Source organism: Diaphorina citri, unplaced genomic scaffold (genome assembly GCF_000475195.1).
Source record: "Diaphorina citri unplaced genomic scaffold, Diaci psyllid genome assembly version 1.1 scaffold152, whole genome shotgun sequence".
NCBI lineage: Eukaryota > Metazoa > Arthropoda > Insecta > Hemiptera > Psyllidae > Diaphorina > Diaphorina citri.
The window spans coordinates 133503-153832 of record NW_007377589.1 but is presented as its reverse complement, the minus strand read 5'-3'; the positions used below and the strand labels follow the sequence as shown (position 1 = coordinate 153832).

The window sequence follows — 20330 nt, the reverse complement described above, 5'->3', positions numbered from 1 at the left end:
AATTATTGATGTTCATATGAAATCTAATTTACCTATATTAATTTGAGTGCAATTTACGAACAACTTAAGCTAGAATTGGACTACTCTTCTGGTATTTCAACATGCAATTCGACGAATGATTGATTTTCGCAATATTTTTGAAGTCTTATTCTGGTTGATTTGATGATATTTCAGTCAAAGTTGATTGGCTCTATTAATTTTCTTATTGTACCTACGAAGATAAATGTGTATTTGTACTCCTTATTTTACAGACTTTACCTACTTGAATCCCTAATCATCAAATTTGAAATCTTCAACATCATTATATTGTAAGTCTAGAAAATTCTGTTTACCTGCGATGGTGAACACTTGCAGATAAGTGTGAACCATAATGACCCAAGCCAGACTGAGAAATCTGAGACCATGGACACAAGTGAGAGAATCGGGGGGAGGCGCACCACAATGCAGGATTTTCCTTCCGTTCGAGAGAGCAGAAAACGCCAGCACAACTTGCCCCAATCTGCCAACTGTAAGGGAAAAGGTTATTTTGGCAGGGATAAATGAGCACTAAAGATACAACTTGGGGCACGAAAGAAAACAGACCTTCGTGTCAGAGTGGAAGGGTTGAAGTTTTTCGGTTTTGTACTTTCGCGACGTGCGTAGTGGGAAAAGCAGAGATTGTAGTTACGGTCTTAATCGATTTTCCCTCTGAAATTCGGGGGTCTTTTAAGAAGAATTGATCAGCTATTTGAATTGCCAATATTCGTAATTGATAGAGAGTAGGCAAGGAGATCAACAAGTCTCCTATTTTTTGACGAAATTGTCAAAAATAATCTCATTTTTCTAAATTCAAAACTCAAGTTCCTCACCAGTAACCGATTCATCTTCACCGGAAATATCGCAGTCGGATATTTTCAGCTGTTCCTTATCGTCCACAACCGGAGACATGACGCTATTCAAATGAGATCGGATCTTGAGGCTATGAATGTCCTCGTTGTTGTTGCTCTTGACAGCGTGTCGCTGACGGGCATCAATCCTGGCCTGTCTCTTCATGAGGATCGTCTCGTACAGGGAACCAAACGACATGAGGACCAGGATAATGACAATCACGGTCCTGAAATGAAAATAAATGAAATGAATTAGCACAAAAAGTCATGAAATCCTCCCCAAAAAACTTCTGTTGTAAAATAGATGAGAACGGGAATAATGACAATCACGGTTCTGAAACGAAAATAAATTGTATAATTTTGAGAAATCACATTGAAAATAAATTAAATGAAATTAACACAAAAAGTGATCAAATCCTCCCAAAAAACTTCTGCTGTAAAAGATATCCGCCAAGTTTTCAAATTTATTGCCTTGGTTGTGCCCCTTATTAGCATGCGTAGTAGGTAGGTATCATATAGTATTTTGTAGCAATAATATTTAGCTTCTTGTTTGATCACACTATTCATGAGTATGGATCTTCATAATATCTAGGTACGTATAGGTACTAGTTTATACTTCGGCAGTCTACAAAACTCATAAACCTAGGTAATAAACCGATGTGCCAATATCATAAATATAACACAGGTCAACAGCCTGAGTCTGCAGACTGTAAACATTAAGTAGACAAAGGTCATTTGAAGCAAATTACAAGTACCTACACACTTAAACTAAAAAAATCAATCATGACTGTGTATAATTTCTCATATTTTTGCGTTTCTTCGCCTGGCAGATTACGAATATATGGAACAAATTGAACCAGTCGGGTATTCGGGACATTGACATTAAAATAGTGTCCACCGAAAACGTTGCTTGACTCACAGTTTGGAACATGAAATTTCTTTCGGTCAATGTTCTGAGCATTTTGTTTTCTGGAGGCAAAAAATGACGTCACAAGATTAGGTATGTTACCGTACATACCTAATCTTGTGTTACTGTTTTTGGCTTTCCTGTAAATCAATCGCCGTTATAGGTAAGTGAATGGTAAGTGCAATAAATAAATAATAGTAATAGAAAGTAAAAAAAAATTGGACCCGAAAAGCAAAGACCTATAATAGGTACCTAGGTACTTAGCTCATAAAAATTAAGAACAATCAAATCGGATCATACGTTACAACTAGGTTTAAATAATTCATTTGTGTACTCAGCTAAAGTAATTATTTTCCAATATTTTTTTTTTATGAGTTACTAACAGCTTCTGCAGTCATAAAGGTCAAGTATTCAGTGTTAATAAATAACAAGTAGGTAGGTACAGGTCTGGTAGGTAGTAAACATAAATTAAAAGTAAACAATAATGAGAATAAGGTTCTTGAAATAAGTAGACCAAAAATCAACAAGATATTTACGTAAGAGTCCAAGACTGTAAGGATTGATTGATTTCTGAGATAAGAAAACTCAAATTCACTAACGAGAAAACTGGTATAATAATGAGGTGAAGGGTAATTATTGCTGTTCATATGAAATCTAATTTACCTATATTAATTTGAGTGCAATTTACGAACAACTTAAGCTAGAATTGGACTACTCTTCTGGTATTTCAACATGCAATTCGACGAATGATTGATTTTCGCAATATTTTTGAAGTCTTATTCTGGTTGATTTGATGATATTTCAGTCAAAGTTGATTGGCTCTATTAATTTTCTTATTGTACCTACGAAGATAAATGTGTATTTGTACTCCTTATTTTACAGACTTTACCTACTTGAATCCCTAATCATCAAATTTGAAATCTTCAACATCATTATATTGTAAGTCTAGAAAATTCTGTTTACCTGCGATGGTGAACACTTGCAGATAAGTGTGAACCATAATGACCCAAGCCAGACTGAGAAATCTGAGACCATGGACACAAGTGAGAGAATCGGGGGGAGGCGCACCACAATGCAGGATTTTCCTTCCGTTCGAGAGAGCAGAAAACGCCAGCACAACTTGCCCCAATCTGCCAACTGTAAGGGAAAAGGTTATTTTGGCAGGGATAAATGAGCACTAAAGATACAACTTGGGGCACGAAAGAAAACAGACCTTCGTGTCAGAGTGGAAGGGTTGAAGTTTTTCGGTTTTGTACTTTCGCGACGTGCGTAGTGGGAAAAGCAGAGATTGTAGTTACGGTCTTAATCGATTTTCCCTCTGAAATTCGGGGGTCTTTTAAGAAGAATTGATCAGCTATTTGAATTGCCAATATTCGTAATTGATAGAGAGTAGGCAAGGAGATCAACAAGTCTCCTATTTTTTGACGAAATTGTCAAAAATAATCTCATTTTTCTAAATTCAAAACTCAAGTTCCTCACCAGTAACCGATTCATCTTCACCGGAAATATCGCAGTCGGATATTTTCAGCTGTTCCTTATCGTCCACAACCGGAGACATGACGCTATTCAAATGAGATCGGATCTTGAGGCTATGAATGTCCTCGTTGTTGTTGCTCTTGACAGCGTGTCGCTGACGGGCATCAATCCTGGCCTGTCTCTTCATGAGGATCGTCTCGTACAGGGAACCAAACGACATGAGGACCAGGATAATGACAATCACGGTCCTGAAATGAAAATAAATGAAATGAATTAGCACAAAAAGTCATGAAATCCTCCCCAAAAAACTTCTGTTGTAAAATAGATGAGAACGGGAATAATGACAATCACGGTTCTGAAACGAAAATAAATTGTATAATTTTGAGAAATCACATTGAAAATAAATTAAATGAAATTAACACAAAAAGTGATCAAATCCTCCCAAAAAACTTCTGCTGTAAAAGATATCCGCCAAGTTTTCAAATTTATTGCCTTGGTTGTGCCCCTTATTAGCATGCGTAGTAGGTAGGTATCATATAGTATTTTGTAGCAATAATATTTAGCTTCTTGTTTGATCACACTATTCATGAGTATGGATCTTCATAATATCTAGGTACGTATAGGTACTAGTTTATACTTCGGCAGTCTACAAAACTCATAAACCTAGGTAATAAACCGATGTGCCAATATCATAAATATAACACAGGTCAACAGCCTGAGTCTGCAGACTGTAAACATTAAGTAGACAAAGGTCATTTGAAGCAAATTACAAGTACCTACACTCTTAAACTAAAAAAATCAATCATGAATGTGTATAATTTCTCATATTTTTGCGTTTCTTCGCCTGGCAGACTACGAATAAATGGAACAAATTGAACCAGTCGGGTATTCGGGACATTGACATTAAAAGATAGTGGTACACCCCCACAGGCAAAATCCTATCACTGGGTCACGTGTTAGAGGATTATTCTGTTACAAGGTAACGCTAAAGTTTGGACCAGTCTTCAATCTTCATTAGAAGGCCTTACTAAATCACATAATACGAACTCGGAACCTAATGAGAAAAAATAAATAAATAAAATACCTAAATAATGAGGAAAAAGTAACAAAAATAAATATATATTCAAATTTATTCGGTGATTTGGCAGATTACCTCCAAATATCGAGGGTCGAGGGGTAATTTTGGTCTTTCGCAAAAGGATTCTCGGTGGACAAGCCATTTCATTTTGTACTCTTATTTTCTTCTAAGGATCTCATTTGTGCCATTGGTATACGGAGGACAAAGGTTTTATAAGATATAGCGAGGTTAGCTGAAGAGATTTTCGGCCTACAGAGTATTCGACGATAAAACAGGTATTCTAAAACGTTAACCAAAAAATCTATGCACAGAACAGAACAAGCTCCAAGTAAAACCTACCACAGCTACCCAGTAGATATTTTGATATAACATACATCACACCATATGATATAATTATTTAACTCAATATACCTATTACATAAAAAAAATACACTCTGATCTGATGGTTTGTCCTCGATTTGACTAGATTTATTTTGAATGCTCTGAAAACGAGTTGATCCACTAGAAAGTGAAATTTATGTTTACGTTTGCAGTGAGGTTGAGAATGGCAACAAGTGTTGATTGAAACCTTTAAACTCGGTGAAGTCAAGTTTATAAAGGAGCTAGTTGTCGCTTTATCTGCTATGAGTATGGTAGGATTGATAGGTAAGATCTAGTAGTCTTAGCCAGTCTAGATCAGCAAGTAGCACTTGGGCTGGGTTCTACACAATTCTGAATCCCGGATTCGCGAACTCAGGTTGATGAATAGAGGGAAGGGACCACTTCAAACCGTACACGAGTACATAGAACTGAGACCAATAACATTGTACACCACCATTTTCGTGTTCCTGGTAAAAAGACCTTTAATTTGATATATAGGTCGACCAGGTTTGGATAAGTCCTTCTATGGGAACAGATCAACAGATAGACAGACACCGAAGCGAATACAATAGCCCGTCCACTATACCTTTTGTTATTACTATCGTAATAATAAAGGAAAGACGGGCTAAAAAGTGGTTTTCAGCCCATGGTCTGTACGTTACGTACTACAGATTTAAATTGGAAAAAGTAGAAAGTTGTGAACAAAATATCTCAAGAACAATTTTTCGTAGAGAAATGAAATTTGGTATGCTATCCCGGTATGGTCCAAGGACGCGACTGTAAAAATTTGGTAGAAATCGGATAATCACCCATCCAGATATTAACCAAAGTAATTGTTACTTAACCCTCATTTCGTGGATAATGTTGAAAAGGTTGTGAACAAAATATCTCAAGAACGGTTTGTCGTAAAGCGATGAAATTTAGTATGATATACCGATATGTTCCGATTTCGACCAAAAATTGCCTGCCGTGGGCGGCTTAGGCTCGGGCTCGGTAAATGTAATATAAAGTCGTGTGATGTTCACACCAGATTTTTATTACTATTGTAGTAATAAAGGAAGGACGGACTAACAAAGGAACTCTCTTGCTAATTTTCCTCCCTTAGTTAATGTACGCACATAATATCTAGAACTTTAACAAAGGAAATCTCTCTCTAATTTTCAACTTGAGGAATATATTCGAAGCCAATGTGCTGGCTTATAAGGATGACGTTGAGGTATGTACACGGTGTCTTAAGGTAGAAACACAATACTATCACGTCACGTGAGCTCATGAGGAGTCAGAAACGTGTAGTTAATTTTTTCCCATAATCACCATCTTCAAAAGGCTTCGCCTTGTGATAGCCACATTGTTCTGTTCATTGCCATTTACTTCATTGTAGAATAGGAAGTTCCCATAATCCCATAATATTGTAGGTAATTTCGTTCATGACAGCCACATTGCTATCACGTTACGTCACGCGATACGAAATTACCTACAATCTACAATACGAAATTACTTACTGCCAGGGCCATTTGAAGTCTAGATAAGTTACCATCTTCTAAAGGCTTCGCCTTGTGATAGCCACATTGTTCTGTTCATTGCCATTTACTTCATTGTAGAATAGGAAGTTCCCATAATATTGTAGGTAATGTCGTTCAGGACAGCCACATTGCTATCACGTTACGTCACGTGATACGAAATTACCTACAATCTGCAATACGAAATTACTTACTGCCAGGACCATTTGAAGTCTAGAAGTCTTTTTGCCTCCGAAATCCAACGCGTTAACCACTACACCACTGAGGCTGGATTTTAAAATTTAATATGGAAAATGACTCGATGTATTATCAATGAAGGCAACTTTAACTTTCAGGACATTTGCGTGTCTGCCATCAAGGAGAAGGACATAGAAGCCAAGTTGAATCAGCTGATATCTGACTGGTCCCAAGTCAATCTGACCTTTGCTCCGTTCAAGGAGAGAGGGGATTTATTCTTGAAGCCTGCCGAGACCACGGAGATTATTGCCCTGATAGAGGACAGTATTATGGTCATTGCTTCCTTGGCTGCTAATAGGCAAGTCCACTCTGGCTGAAGGGTTAAAAGTGACTCTCAACCTGGAGGTACTGGGTTCGAATCCCGCCCGGGATGCAAATTTTTTGACCAAACTTTTCTATTCTGGGATAAATGGATGGAAGATAATGTTCTTTGGAGTTATGCAAAAGCGGTTTCTAGACATAATCTTTTTATTATTATTTTAATCCTATTATCAGCTTTTATTTCTGGCCTGTTATTATTTTTTTCATTTATACTATAAATTAGATTCGTAGAGTCGTATAAGCTTAATTCATCCATTGGGGCAGTTGCCCCTACACCTAAGCCTCAGAGTGGGCTTTTTGTGTAGGTATTACTATAGATTAATTGCGCCGCGGGGAAAAATTTCAACGACTCTCGTCTTCATTCCAGATATAACGCTCCATTCAAGGTTACTATCATGGAGTGGCTGAAGAACCTATCTAATTCGCTGGAGATCTTGGAGTCCTGGATGATGATACAAAATATATGGGGCTATCTGGAGGCAGTGTTCAGTGGCGGTGAAATATCCCGACAATTACCTGCCGAAGCCAAGAAGTTCCTGGTAAGTTTTTTCCCCAGGGAGGTCCCTAGGTGTCCGTAAAAATATGTTCTTCGTGAACTTCGCATGTGGACACTGCTGGACAGACCATTTGCGAAGTTCACAAAGAACATATTTTTACGGACACCTTGAACCTTGGGACCTCCCCGGGATCGTGGCATCAGATGGGCTATAAGAGGCACAATACTTCCCATTGGGTCAACACGAGAAGACCAAAAAGTAACCAGTTGAAATATTTGCAATCGTTTTTTGTCGATGATGGGATTCGAACCTGGGATTTTCTAATTTAATTTTTCATTTCTATTTGGTCTCTCGTTTTTTGTCGATGATGGGATTCGAACCTGGGATTTTCTAATTTAATTTTTCATTTCTATTTGGTCTCTAGGGAACTGACAAGCATTTCGTTCGTCTGATCACCAAGGCAAAGAGTATTGGGAATGCCATCCGGGCATGTACTGGAGAGGAGACTATGAAAACTGAACTGGCTGAGATAGCGCAGGAACTGGAGGAATGCCAGAAATCCTTGTCAGGGTAAGCGCAGTTGTGTGGTAAACAGAAGGTCGCGGGTTCGATTTTATTTTTTATTACTCGTATCATTGTTGGCACCCGACCCTACAGCCAGAGATGTGACGGTTTAACATTGATAGTTCGCCCAGGGCGGGTGAAAACTGAACTGGCTGAGATAGCGCAGGAACTGGAGGAATGCCAGAAATCCTTGTCAGGGTAAGCGCAGTTGTGTGGTAAACAGAAGTTTGTGGGTTCGATTTTATTTTTTATTACTCGTATCATTGTTGCCACTCGACCCTACAGCCAGAGATGTGACGGTTTCGATTGAGATATGTATGATAGGTAACATTGATAGTTCGCCCAGGGCGGGTCTTGATATTTTTATTAGAAAATAAAGAGAGTTCTAATATTCTATGATCATTCATTCAGGTACGAGTACATAGAATTGAAAACCCGTTTTAAGTTTAAGACGTAATGATGATATCTACTAGTCTTTTCAGTCTAATTCTGGTAGTAAGTATCTATTCAAGTACTTTTTTATTAACATTTATTAAAAAAGTACCTTAAATAGAATATCTTGCCAGAAGAAGACTGTCGGAAAAAGTTCAATTTTTGGACACTTTTTAATGATCCCTCATTACATGGGGAGTATTTTAAGATAGGAAATTTCCGACCAAAAATTGCCTGCCGTGGGCGGCTTAGGCTCGGGCTCGGTAAATGTAATAGAAAGTCGTGTGATGTTCACACCAGATTTTTATTACTATTGTAATAATAAAGGAAGGACGGACTAACAAAGGAACTCTCTTGCTAATGTTCCTCCCTTAGTTAATGTAAGCACATAATATCTAGAACTTTAACAAAGGAAATCTCTCTCTAATTTTGCCATCTACTGGACGTGTTTGAGAATATAGCCGAGGTAAGCTCGAACAGAATTTAGTTCTGACAGCCTAGTTAGCTTGGTTGGTAGCGCCTCTGCCTTGTAAGCGCTAGGCCGCGGGTTCGATTTTATCCTGAAGGGATAAGGTTCATTCTCGGAACGACTGGCTTTCTCCTATCCTGTCTTCCTTCTCTTTTCGATTTCGGGACGATAAGACCCTAGCACTTACATTTCCCTCTATCAAAAAAAAAAAAAGGTCTGTGTTGTAAGAAGTCCATACCGTATAGTATGTTCCTCATCAGATGAACGACGAAAAACCTGATAAATACTGCTCGCATAGGACTGAAAAGTCCCTTTACTCCAGCAGCAGGCAACTACTATTATTGTGTATTCAAGTACTTTTTTATTAACATTTATTAAAAAAGTACCTTAAATAGAATATCCTGCCAGAAGAAGACTGAAAAAAACTAGTATATTCTATTCTAATTTTCAGGTACTTGGAACAGAAGCGTGGATTCTTTCCTCGATTCTTCTTCGTGTCGGATCCTACCCTACTGGAAATCCTCGGTCAGGCTACGGACTCTCATTTAATTCAACACCATCTACTGGACGTGTTTGAGAATATAGCCGAGGTAAGCTCGAACAGAATTTAGTTCTGACAGCCTAGTTAGCTTGGTTGGTAGCGCGTTTGCCTTGTAAGCGCTAGGCCGCGGGTTCGATTTTATCCTGAAGGGATAAGGTTCGTTCTCGGAACGACTGGCTTTCTCCTATCTTGTCTTCCTTCTCTTTTCGATTTCGGGACAATAAGACCCTAGTACTTACTTTTCCCTCTATCAAAAAAAGGTCTGTGTTGTAAGAAGTCCATACCGTATAGTATGTTCCTCATCAGATGAACGACGAAAAACCTGATAATAATAGTGCTTATTAATACTGCTCGCATAGGACTGAAAAGTCCCTTTACTTCAGCAGCAGGCAACTATTATTATTGTGGTCAAATTCTCAAATTATATTGATAAAATTCCATACCTCGACTTTGATGAACCCATGCCCTCCTGTTTACCAGGCGAGAGTCTTGACCACTACACCACCAAGGCAGATGGTGTAATACTTCCCATTTAGGTTTAATGCTTAACACAATCAAAATTCCTCCTCACCTCCGTTGTGTTTTCAGCTACGGTTCAGCCCCACAGAGTACGACAAAATAGAGGCCATCATCTCCATGGAAAAACAAGAGATCGATCTCAAGAAACCAGTCATGGCTGTGAGTGGTGTGGAGAACTGGCTCAATAATCTACTTCTGGAATCTAGGGGATCTCTGCATACGATTATACTGGAATGCTGGGAATTCATGAAGACCAGAGAGTTCCAGCAAATCCTAGAGATGGTCAATGAGTTCATAGCCCAGGTGAGTGAGTGGGTTGTTGTAGTGAGTGAGTAAGTGGGTTAATAAGTGAATGAGTGGGTGAGTTAGTGAGTGAGTCAGTGAATGAGTGAGTGAGTGAGTTTGTAAAAAAATCAAAAAGTATGCAACCTTGAAGGGGCTACTCAAGAACTAGAAAACAAGCTGGGCCCGTCCCTCCGGAAATTTTTTAGCGCGTAGTTTATTCGATAGTGATTAGAGAAAATCTGTACCTACCTACTTAATTTGTTTAATATTCAGTTTATTATTATTCTTGATTTGATTTTACTTTCATGTGATGATTTAAAATCAAGACTAGATCCCGTTCTCCATTTATTCCGAATATGTTTAAGTCACCCATCCATTTATTGGCCTTTCTTGGCGTAGCTTAACACAGGTGACGCTAAAACAGGCCTTAAATTATCGACTGAAGTGTTAGCTAAAACTCTCTCGCTTTGAGTTCATAGGTTGTCGCGACAAATTTCAAGATCATAGCTCATTTGTGTGAGAAAATGTGAAAAAATCCCCCAAAAAACAGTTTTTTTGCAGAAGTTTGTGGGTTCGATTTTATTTTTTATTACTCGTATCATTGTTGCCACTCGACCCTACAGCCAGAGATGTGACGGTTTCGATTTCAGTCTGTATGTTTTTTTTTTTTTTTTTTTTTTTTTTTTTTTTTTTTTTTCCAGCACAAGAATATCAAATGCCCAAGTCCTGTGTTATTGGGTAGTGGTATCTTGTCGGGTAAGGCATATGAAAACAGATAGGGGGGTATTAATGTATGTGTTGGCCTATTGATTCGTTGGGTCAATGGTTTACATTGAATTATGAAGGTGATCAGGTTCGGGACAAAAAACACATCGAGTTAACTGTGAACACAACTGTTGGTCCACGTGACATTAAAATGCCCGGTTCATTATCGTAAGATTGCGAAAGACTTTATTTTGTTTATTTATTTTTTCGTGTAAATCTTGAATTAATTTTGATTTTCAAAGTTCAGAACTCAAGGCTGGAAACCACGTGAATTGTCACGTTAGGAAAAATCCTAGGTACCATAGAAAAAGCTCGTGGGGGCTTCGAAAAGTTCTGCCCTCTCTCGATTTAGATGGCATATTTTTCTAGTTTCTATTTGCGATTTTAACAGAAATCATTTCAATAAATTGATTTCATCAACCAGTTATGAGACAAATGGATGAAAAATAACGATATTTGCGTGTAGGTCCCATTAAACTCATAAGAATTAGAACAGTTAATCGATAAAACCATATTAATGGTGCCAGTGATAAATCGGTAAATAAATTAATGACAAATAAAATCAATCTTACAAATTCATAAAACGAAAATAAAATTAGCATTCTATGTGATCATCAAAACAGAAATGACCTTGAATCTCATATCAGGACAACAGCACGCATAAAATTAACTTAGCATTCTTACGTGAGAAAAATCCAGACAAATTTCCTTTTCATTCACGCATTCCAAAGTCTGGCAAGAGGTCTAGATTTATCGACCATTGTCCGTTACCTAATGAGTTAGTCACGAGAATATTTATTATTATTTTGTTTCTATTTTCCTTCAAAAATAAATAAAACACAATAATAATCAATTCTAGTCTCGTGATTTTTGAAACAAGACAGAAAAATGTGACGTGATCATTTCTATTCTAGCGTGATTCAATTTTGTTTCAGGAACCCTCGCCGAAAAGTGTGAGACTAATATTTCACAAATTCATTAAGGACATGGACCAAACTGCATAATTATTTTGGGTACACCAATCTTCTCTTTTGCATTTCGATAGATATCAGATGGAATTTAAATAAATTCGGGCCTTCTGATCACGACCATGAAAAGGAAAGACGTAATAGGTACTAATTAATATTAAAAAGAAAATCGCATTTTCGGTCATTGGTTGGAAGGTGGCCAAGAAAATTTCTAGAATCATATGAACGTCCAGAATAATATGAACGGCTCATCAAGCATGCATTATTGTGATTTATGTTTATTTATTTATATTCCTGGGGTGTCAGGAGCGTCTGGTTGTAACGCCGCTCACCGATAGGTGTTACATTACGTGTGCTCAGGCCATAGGTAACATGGACGGCATTAAGCAGAAAAGAACCGTCCATAAGGGGAATTGCCTTATGTATGGTTCTTTTCTGCTTAATGCTGTTCCCATGGTTTTCTTATAATTTTGTACCCATAGGTTTGTTTCAACTGGACTAACTGGAATGTATTACATAAAAAGGGGGTTTTTAGCCCTACGTCGAAAGTATGTGACTTTTTGAGCAAGTGGATAATATTTCTTTTGTTCGGACCGAAAAAGTAATATGTAAAACAAGAAATTAGGTCGGCTATTTCCTATTACATAACCTCTTTTGGGCTCTTCTCTTTTCCTTCTCTCCACTCTACTTCTCCTCCTCCTCCTCCTCCTCCTCCTCCAATCACTCTCTCTCTCTTTCTCCTTCTCCTTTTTCCTCTCCTCCTCATTCTCCTTCTTCATCATCATCCTCTCTTTCTCTTTCCCTCCAGAGATATATTCGATGAAATGGTCCTGCTGAACATTACCAACACGAATGATTTCCAGTGGCTTAAGCAAGCTCGCTTCTACATAGACGAGGAAAAGCGTTGCGTGGTGAAAATCACGGATGTGGATTTTATATATCAGAACGAATTCCTGGGGTGTCAGGAGCGTCTGGTAGTAACGCCGCTCACCGATAGGTGTTACATTACGTGTGCTCAGGCCATAGGTAACATGGACAGCATAAGGGGAATTCTTTATGTATGGTTCTTTTCTGCTTAGTGCTGTTCCCATGGTTTTCTTATAATTTTGTACCTATAGGTTTGTTTCAACTGGACTAACTGGAATGTATTACATAAAAAGGGGGTTTTTAGCCCTACGTCGAAAGTACGTGACTTTTTGAGCAAGTAGATAATATTTCTTTTGTCCGTTTGAGCAAGTAGATAATATTTCTTTTGTCCGCCAATTAATTTATCGAGTACCACAAAAATAAATTGAAAAGTTTTTTTCTCATTTACACAAGAATTTATTATGATGCGTGAACACAAATTGATTTTTTTTTTTTAAGAGGTTTGATAAAGGAAACTGTAACTGCGCTTACAAGGTAGACGCACTACCCTCCAAGCGAACTAGGCTAGATGAAATTGGAGATTAATTTATCGAGTACCATTGATCTCATTTGCTTCTTTCCAGGCATGAATCTAGGAGCTGCCCCCGCAGGTCCAGCGGGCACAGGCAAAACCGAGACTACCAAAGACATGGGTAGAACCCTGGGCAAATATGTGGTTGTGTTTAACTGCTCGGATCAGATGGATTTCAGAGGTCTAGGCAGGATTTTCAAAGGTAATTTAAACACACTGTGTTTCAGGGCTAAATTCCTCAAAATCTTAGGTGTATCAAGATATTTTAATAAATTTAACAAAATGAAAATTCACGGGCGAATACGTTCAAACATTCTACTTTACTACTGTTCCCTATAATATGTCAAGATATACATCTAAGACCTTGGTTAGACTGCAGGGGTAAAGGGACTTTTGAGACCTATCCCAGTAAGATAAATAAGGTTTACACTTATTTTATTTTACTATACATTTAAAGCTCATTTTATTGTGTTTAACTGCTCGGATCAGATGGATTTCAGAGGTCTAGGCAGGATTTTCAAAGGTAATTTAAACACACTGTGTTTCAGGGCTAAAATGCTCAAAATCTTAGGTGTATCGAGATATTTTAATAAATTTAACAAAATGAAAATTCACGGGCGAATACGTTCTAACATTCTACTTTACTACTGTTCCCTATAATATGTTAAGTGTTAAGATATACATATAAGACCCTGGTTAGACTGCGGGGGTAAAGGGACTTTTGAGACCTATCCCAGTAAGATCAATAAGGTTTGCACTTATTTTATTTTACTATATATTTAAAGCTTTCAGGTAACTATTTTTTTTTTTTTTTTTTAGTTTGATAGAGGAAACTGTAACTGCTGAGGTTTATTGCCACGAAATCGAACAGAGAAGGAGGAGAAAGCCAGTCGGTCCCAAAAAAGGATGCAGTTTGGATGTTAAATAGTTTACAGTCGTTCAACCTGAAAGGAGTTTTACCGTTTACAAAAAAAAAAAATGGGGAGACATTTTACTTTTTTCCTTCCTACTTACTTACTTTACCGTGTCCGCAAATGTCACCAACTTTAGATTTGGAATCTCCAGTGATTTGTCATATGAATTGCTTTCTTTCCTACAAAAAGTAGGGATGGGGAAAAAAATCACGTGATTGGATTCACCAAAACCGATTCTTATCCTAAAACTGGATTCCAGTGATGGAGATGTGTGCTCGTTGAATCCGGAATTCGGTTTGTTCATCACAATGAATCCGGGGTACGCCGGCCGTCAAGAACTGCCGGAGAATATCAAGTATCAGTTCCGAAGTGTAGCCATGATGGTACCGGATAGACAGGTAATCTGCATCGGTGGTCAAGACGCTCGCCTGGTAAACAGGAGGGCGTGGGTTCGATCCCAGCGAAGGCATGGAATTTTATCCCCATTTATTTGAGAATTTGACCACATAATAATGGAGCTCTAAGGGAGAATATCAAGTATCAGTTCCGAAGTGTAGCCATGATGGTACCGGATAGACAGGTAATCTGCATCGGTGGTCAAGACGCTCGCCTGATAAACAGGAGGGCGTGGGTTTGATCCCAGCGAAGGCATGGAATTTTATCCCCATTTATTTGAGAATTTGACCACAAGATAATGGAGCTCTAAAAGGTAGAGAACGCCTCCGGCTTTAACCTCGCCTAGTAGTTACCTGCCACCCAAGAGTCTATTATTATATATATAAAAAAGGAATTTTAATTGTGTTAAGCATAAATGCTTGTCACGACATGACTTGGACTCGAACCACCAACCTCCAGATTCAAAGTCCACCGTGCTAACCACTGCACCACTGAAGTTGGTGTCAATTATTATTAGGTATAATCTTGACTTGGAGAGTGCTGTTTCGATTCCCGATCAGAGCATCTTTTTTCTCTATCTCATAGGTTATAAATCAAGAGACTTTATTTATTTATTTTTTATTAGGTACGGTAGTGGGGAAAAAACTCCAGAGATTGTAATCCAGGGATTTTTTTTTTTTACGACAAAATCTGCATTCTGATTCGTGTCTTTCCAACTTCCAGATCATCAAACGAGTACGTCTAGCTGCCTCTGGGTTCAAGGACAATGTATTTTTGGCCAGGAAGTTTTTCACCTTGTACGCCCTGTGTGAGGAACAACTGAGTAAACAAGTGCATTACGACTTTGGTTTGAGGAATATCTTGTCTGTATTGCGAACCTTAGGTAAGAACAACCAAGTAAATCAGTGAACAATGATACAAATCAATCCCATCCTAAACAAGGCATGATGAAATTTTAGGCGCAGTGCACACTGGAGAAACGCGCTTCATGAAACTGCTCTGTGTTAATTTTGTGTACGAGTTTCGTGTAAATCGACATTAATGTTTCATGTATTTTTGGCCAGGAAGTTTTTCACCTTGTACGCCCTGTGTGAGGAACAACTGAGTAAACAAGTGCATTACGACTTTGGTTTGAGAAATATCTTGTCTGTATTGCGAACCTTAGGTAAGAACAACCAAGTAAATCAGTGAACAATGATACAAATTAATCCCATCCTAAACAAGGCATGATGAAATTTTAGGCGTAGTGCACACTGGAGAAACGCGCTTCATGAAACTGCTCTGTGTTAATCTTGTGTACGGGTTTCGTGTAAATCGACTTTAATGTTTCTTAAAACCTGAAATTCGGTGGGCCAGCTTAGGTAGCTTGGTTCGTAGCGCGTCTGCCTTGTAAGCGCTAGGCCGCGGGTTCAATTCCCGCCCGGGGCGGATTTTATCCTGAACAAATTATGTTCGTTCTCGGAACGCCTGGCTTTCTACTATCCCGTCTTCCTTCTCTCTTCGATTTCGGGACGATAAGACCTAACCAGTTACAGTTCCCTCTATCAAACTTTTTTTTTTTTGTAAGAAGAAGCTTCGGTGGCCCTCTCTATTCTGTTGATTTTCTCTACCCTCAGGGGCTCAAAAGCGTGCCGATCCGTCCCAGTCAGAAGAGAAAGTCGTCATGAGGGTTCTACGAGACATGAACCTCTCCAAACTAGTGGACGAAGATGAGCCTTTATTTCTTTCCCTCATTGATGATCTATTTGTGGGCCTCACCCTGTCTTCTTCAAGCTATGTGGAGCTACAGGCTGCCATTGAGAAGGCATGTCAAGAGTTCAACTTTGTCAATCATCCGACGTGGAATTTGAAAGTTGTACAGGTGAGAGTTAACCAGCCGATTACATTAGCTTCCTTTCTGTAGGAATCTCCTTCTTTTGAAAAGGCAAATATTTTCCTGTGTTAACAATCTCAAGAAACCAGTCATGGCTGTGAGTGGTGTGGAGAACTGGCTCAATAATCTACTTCTGGAATCTAGGGGATCTCTGCATACGATTATACTGGAATGCTGGGAATTCATGAAGACCAGAGAGTTCCAGCAAATCCTAGAGATGGTCAATGAGTTCATAGCCCAGATCTCAAGAAACCAGTCATGGCTGTGAGTGGTGTGGAGAACTGGCTCAATAATCTACTTCTGGAATCTAGGGGATCTCTGCATACGATAATACTGGAATGCTGGGAATTCATGAAGACCAGAGAGTTCCAGCAAATCCTAGAGATGGTTAATGAGTTCATAGCCCAGGTGAGTGAGTGAGTGGTGTAGAAAACTGGCTCAATAAATTATCGACTGAAGTGTTAGCTTAATACTGGAATGCTGGGAATTCATGAAGACCAGAGAGTTCCAGCAAATCCTAGAGATGGTCAATGAGTTCATAGCCCAGGTGAGTGAGTGAGTGGTGTAGAAAACTGGCTCAATAATCTGCTTTTGGAGTCCCGAGGATCTTTGCATACGATTAAATGAGTGGGTGAGTTAGTGAGTGAGTCAGTGAATGAGTGGGTGAGTGAGTGAGTTTGTAAAAAAATCAAAAAGTATGCAACCTTGAAGGGGCTACTCAAGAAGTAGAAAACAAGCTATACCTTACCTTTTATTATTACTATTGTTACCTTTTATTATTACTATTGTAATTTAATAAAGGAAGGACGGACTAAAAATCGGAATTATTGATTTCAAACAAGTTTGGGAGCATTATTTTGGGGATAAATCGCCTGAGGCGAGGTTTACATTTGATTCATTTTTGTCAAACCGCGAGTTTAAGTACCAGATGCTACGCCTAGCTACGACTATGGGGGAGTATTGTTCTTAGGATGCAATATAATTGCATGCGTCCTGCCTTATTTCAGGTGGGACTACTGGGTATCCAAATGTATTGGACGTTCAGAGCGGAGTACGCCCTCATAATGAGCACGGAAAACTCGCGTATCATGAAATCTATCAATGATGAATTCCTGTCCGTATTAAACACGTTCATTGATCAGACCACCAAGGATTTGACCAAGGTGGAAAGAACCAAGTTTGAAACTCTGGTTACTATTCATGTGCATCAGAGGTGAGAATAACAATGCTAAGGATGGATTTGACCACTAATTTTTCAGCCCTTAGAAGGCCTATTAAACTAACAGCCCGCGCGTATCATGAAATCTATCAATGATGAATTCCTGTCCGTATTAAACACGTTCATTGATCAGACCACCAAGGATTTGACCAAGGTGGAGAGAACCAAGTTTGAAACTCTGGTTACTATTCATGTGCATCAGAGGTGAGAATAACAAGGCTAAGGATGGATTTGGCCACTAATTTTTTAGTCCTTAGAAAGCCTATTGAACTAACAGCCCGTTAAGATCCATTTGAGTGAAACTCTGGTTACTATTCATGTGCATCAGAGGTGAGAATAACAAGGCTAAGGATGGATTTGACCACTAATTTTTCAGCCCTTAGAAGGCCTATTGAACTAACAGCCCGTTAAGACTTAAGATCCATTTGATTTGTATAGCCTTACCAGGGCTGTTAGGAGCTAAGTATGTAGTATTTTTATGAAACCCACCCAATAGTTTTATTAGACTTAGATATATGTACTTAATCATAGACACTCGATGGAAGCCCATTTGATTTGTATAGCCTTACCAGGGCTGTTAGGAGCTAAGTATGTAGTATTTTTATGAAACCCACCCAATAGTTTTATTAGACTTAAATATATGTACTTAATCATGGACACTCGATGGAAGCTCACAAGAAATTAGGTCGGCTGTTTCCTATTACATAACCTCTTTTGGGCTCTTCTCTTTTCCTTCTCTCCACTCTACTTCTCCTCCTCCTCCAATCAGTTTCCTATTACATAACCTCTTTTGGGCTCTTCTCTTTTCCTTCTCTCCACTCTACTTCTCCTCCTCCTCCAATCACTCTCTCTCTCTGTTAGGTTGGGTTAAGTTAGGTTGGGTTGGGTTAAGTTAGGTTGGGTTGGGTTAAGTTAGGTTGGGTTAGGTTAGGTTAGGTTGAGTTAGGTTTGGAATCATATAAAATTTCGTCCTCTTCTTTATTATTGAGTAATCTCTATTTTTCTCATGTTTTCAAGTACTTTCAACTTGGTATTTCTTCATTTCAGACACTGCCGCTGTTTACCAAGGATTTGAATAGGGTCAGATATCTATCCCTCGTTCCCGCCATGAAAACATATCAGGATCAATGCTTTATGGAGTGGCAAAAGAATGCCAGTGAGGTAAACAAAAAACCAAAATGGGTATTCTACTTTCTCATCTGCATAGTTATTTCCACTGTACACAGGAATGAATCACTCCTTTTATGGTACCTGTCTTGGTAGTGTAGTGGTCAAGACAGGAGGGCATGAATTCAATCCCGCCCGAGATATGGGATTTTATGCTAACCGAACAATATCCCGTACGTATAATGTTCGTTCTCGAAACGGCTAGCTTTCTCCCATCCTGTCTTTCTTCTCTTTTCGATTTCGGGACGATAAGACCTTAGAAGTTACAGTTCCCTCTCTCAAACGTCAAAAACGAGATGGAAAACGGAATTTAAACTCACTTTGTGGGCGTACGTATAATGTTCGTTCTCGAAACGGCTAGCTTTCTCCCATCCTGTCTTTCTTCTCTTTTCGATTTCGGGACGATAAGACCTTAGCAGTTACAGTTCCCTCTCTCAAACGTCAAAAACGAGATGGAAAACGGAATTTAAACTCACTTTGTGGACCCGGCCCTTAGAGACCACTTTCAAGCCCATTTTCTCTTCCATTGTCACAGCAACTGGTTCACATCATGCGAGGTCCTATCCTGGCCAAGAGGAGGTCACGCTATGAGGTGGTTTACACCAGTCTACTAAGCGACATTATATTTCACGTGGAGCAGTTTGAGCGAATGGGATACAAGACATCGTGTGAATCGTTCCTATGGACGTTGAATATGAAGTCCATGTTGGATATGTTGCGAGATCGGGCGGAAATCGTCAACACAAAGTCACAGCTTGTCACGTAAGTCAGCTGGAAAAAGTCGATTTCCAGAGTCGACAAAAAATATTTCCACGAAAAAAAAAAGTGTTTCACCGCCGTTTTTATTTCTAGCAATGAAACAACTGACTCATGTGCTCTGTGTCGTAGCATGCCCATCTCGTAGTGTGTCCCTCATCAGATGGGCAACAAGAGACACAATTCTATCCATTTAGGTGCTGGGTCAACAGGTCAACACGAGAACACCAGAAAGTATCCCGATGAAATATTTGCAATCGAAAAACGAGTACAAATTTCTGTCGATGGGAAATGTTGCAACGAGTAACTTTCTGGACCGAGAACTGTCAAACAAAACTGACATCTTTCTCATTCCAGAGCCATGATTCCACCCTACTTCCGAGACTTTATTCAGCCCAAGATAGACAGAATAGATATTCTTCTCAAGGAGGCTTGTATATCGTACAAGTGGGAATTAGACTACAATCGGGTCCTTTCTGTCCTCTCTGAAGTGGCTGTCTTCTGGCATAATAGCGAAATCTTTTGGTCAGAGGTAAGAGATACTTATGCTTCTTCCTAGCCTCTATTTAAGTGGGGTCGACGTTTCTTGTCAGTCTCATCCAGCCAGCCCTATTGTGTACCTCGTGTCCTGATAAATTTTTTCTCACCCAGCTCTTGATTCACACAAACCTTTTCATCGGTCTACCTCGCCCTTTTCTCCCCCTCACTTCCTTTCTCTCAACCTTTTTATTCATTTATTTTATTTCGGAACGATTAGACCTC

At 38.9% G+C, this 20330-nt stretch overlaps 3 protein-coding genes across 3 annotated transcripts in view; 2 read left to right on the top strand and 1 right to left on the bottom strand.

The window, feature by feature from the left end:
• Positions 1-3502, bottom strand: part of LOC103505120 (nose resistant to fluoxetine protein 6) — a gene marked incomplete at its 5' end in the record, with an annotated part of 9696 nt that extends 6194 nt beyond the window's left edge. Inside the window, 5 exons of the mRNA XM_008469431.3 lie at positions 333-506; positions 849-1095; positions 1765-1835; positions 2737-2910; positions 3253-3502. Of these exons, the coding sequence (XP_008467653.2) occupies positions 333-506; positions 849-1095; positions 1765-1835; positions 2737-2910; positions 3253-3502 (916 nt within the window). The remainder of the gene's footprint in view (positions 1-332; positions 507-848; positions 1096-1764; positions 1836-2736; positions 2911-3252) is intronic.
• Positions 3503-4956: 1454 nt separating this feature from the next.
• LOC103505127 (dynein heavy chain 5, axonemal-like) lies at positions 4957-18013 on the top strand. The gene is made up of 11 exons (XM_026820494.1): positions 4957-4972; positions 5830-5903; positions 6543-6742; positions 7133-7304; positions 7687-7832; positions 9179-9317; positions 9857-10069; positions 16953-16973; positions 17434-17519; positions 17730-17849; positions 17974-18013. Exons 1-11 carry the CDS (start codon positions 4957-4959, stop codon positions 18011-18013), a joined length of 1227 nt encoding a protein of 408 aa, XP_026676295.1.
• A 670-nt stretch (positions 18014-18683) lies between these two features.
• The window catches only part of LOC103505124 (dynein heavy chain 8, axonemal-like), a 69848-nt gene continuing 68201 nt past the window's right edge, over positions 18684-20330 (top strand). The window contains exons 1-3 of the mRNA XM_026820493.1: positions 18684-18806; positions 19348-19574; positions 19926-20100. Coding sequence (XP_026676294.1) covers positions 18753-18806; positions 19348-19574; positions 19926-20100 — 456 coding nt within the window. The 5' untranslated portion in view covers positions 18684-18752. The remainder of the gene's footprint in view (positions 18807-19347; positions 19575-19925; positions 20101-20330) is intronic.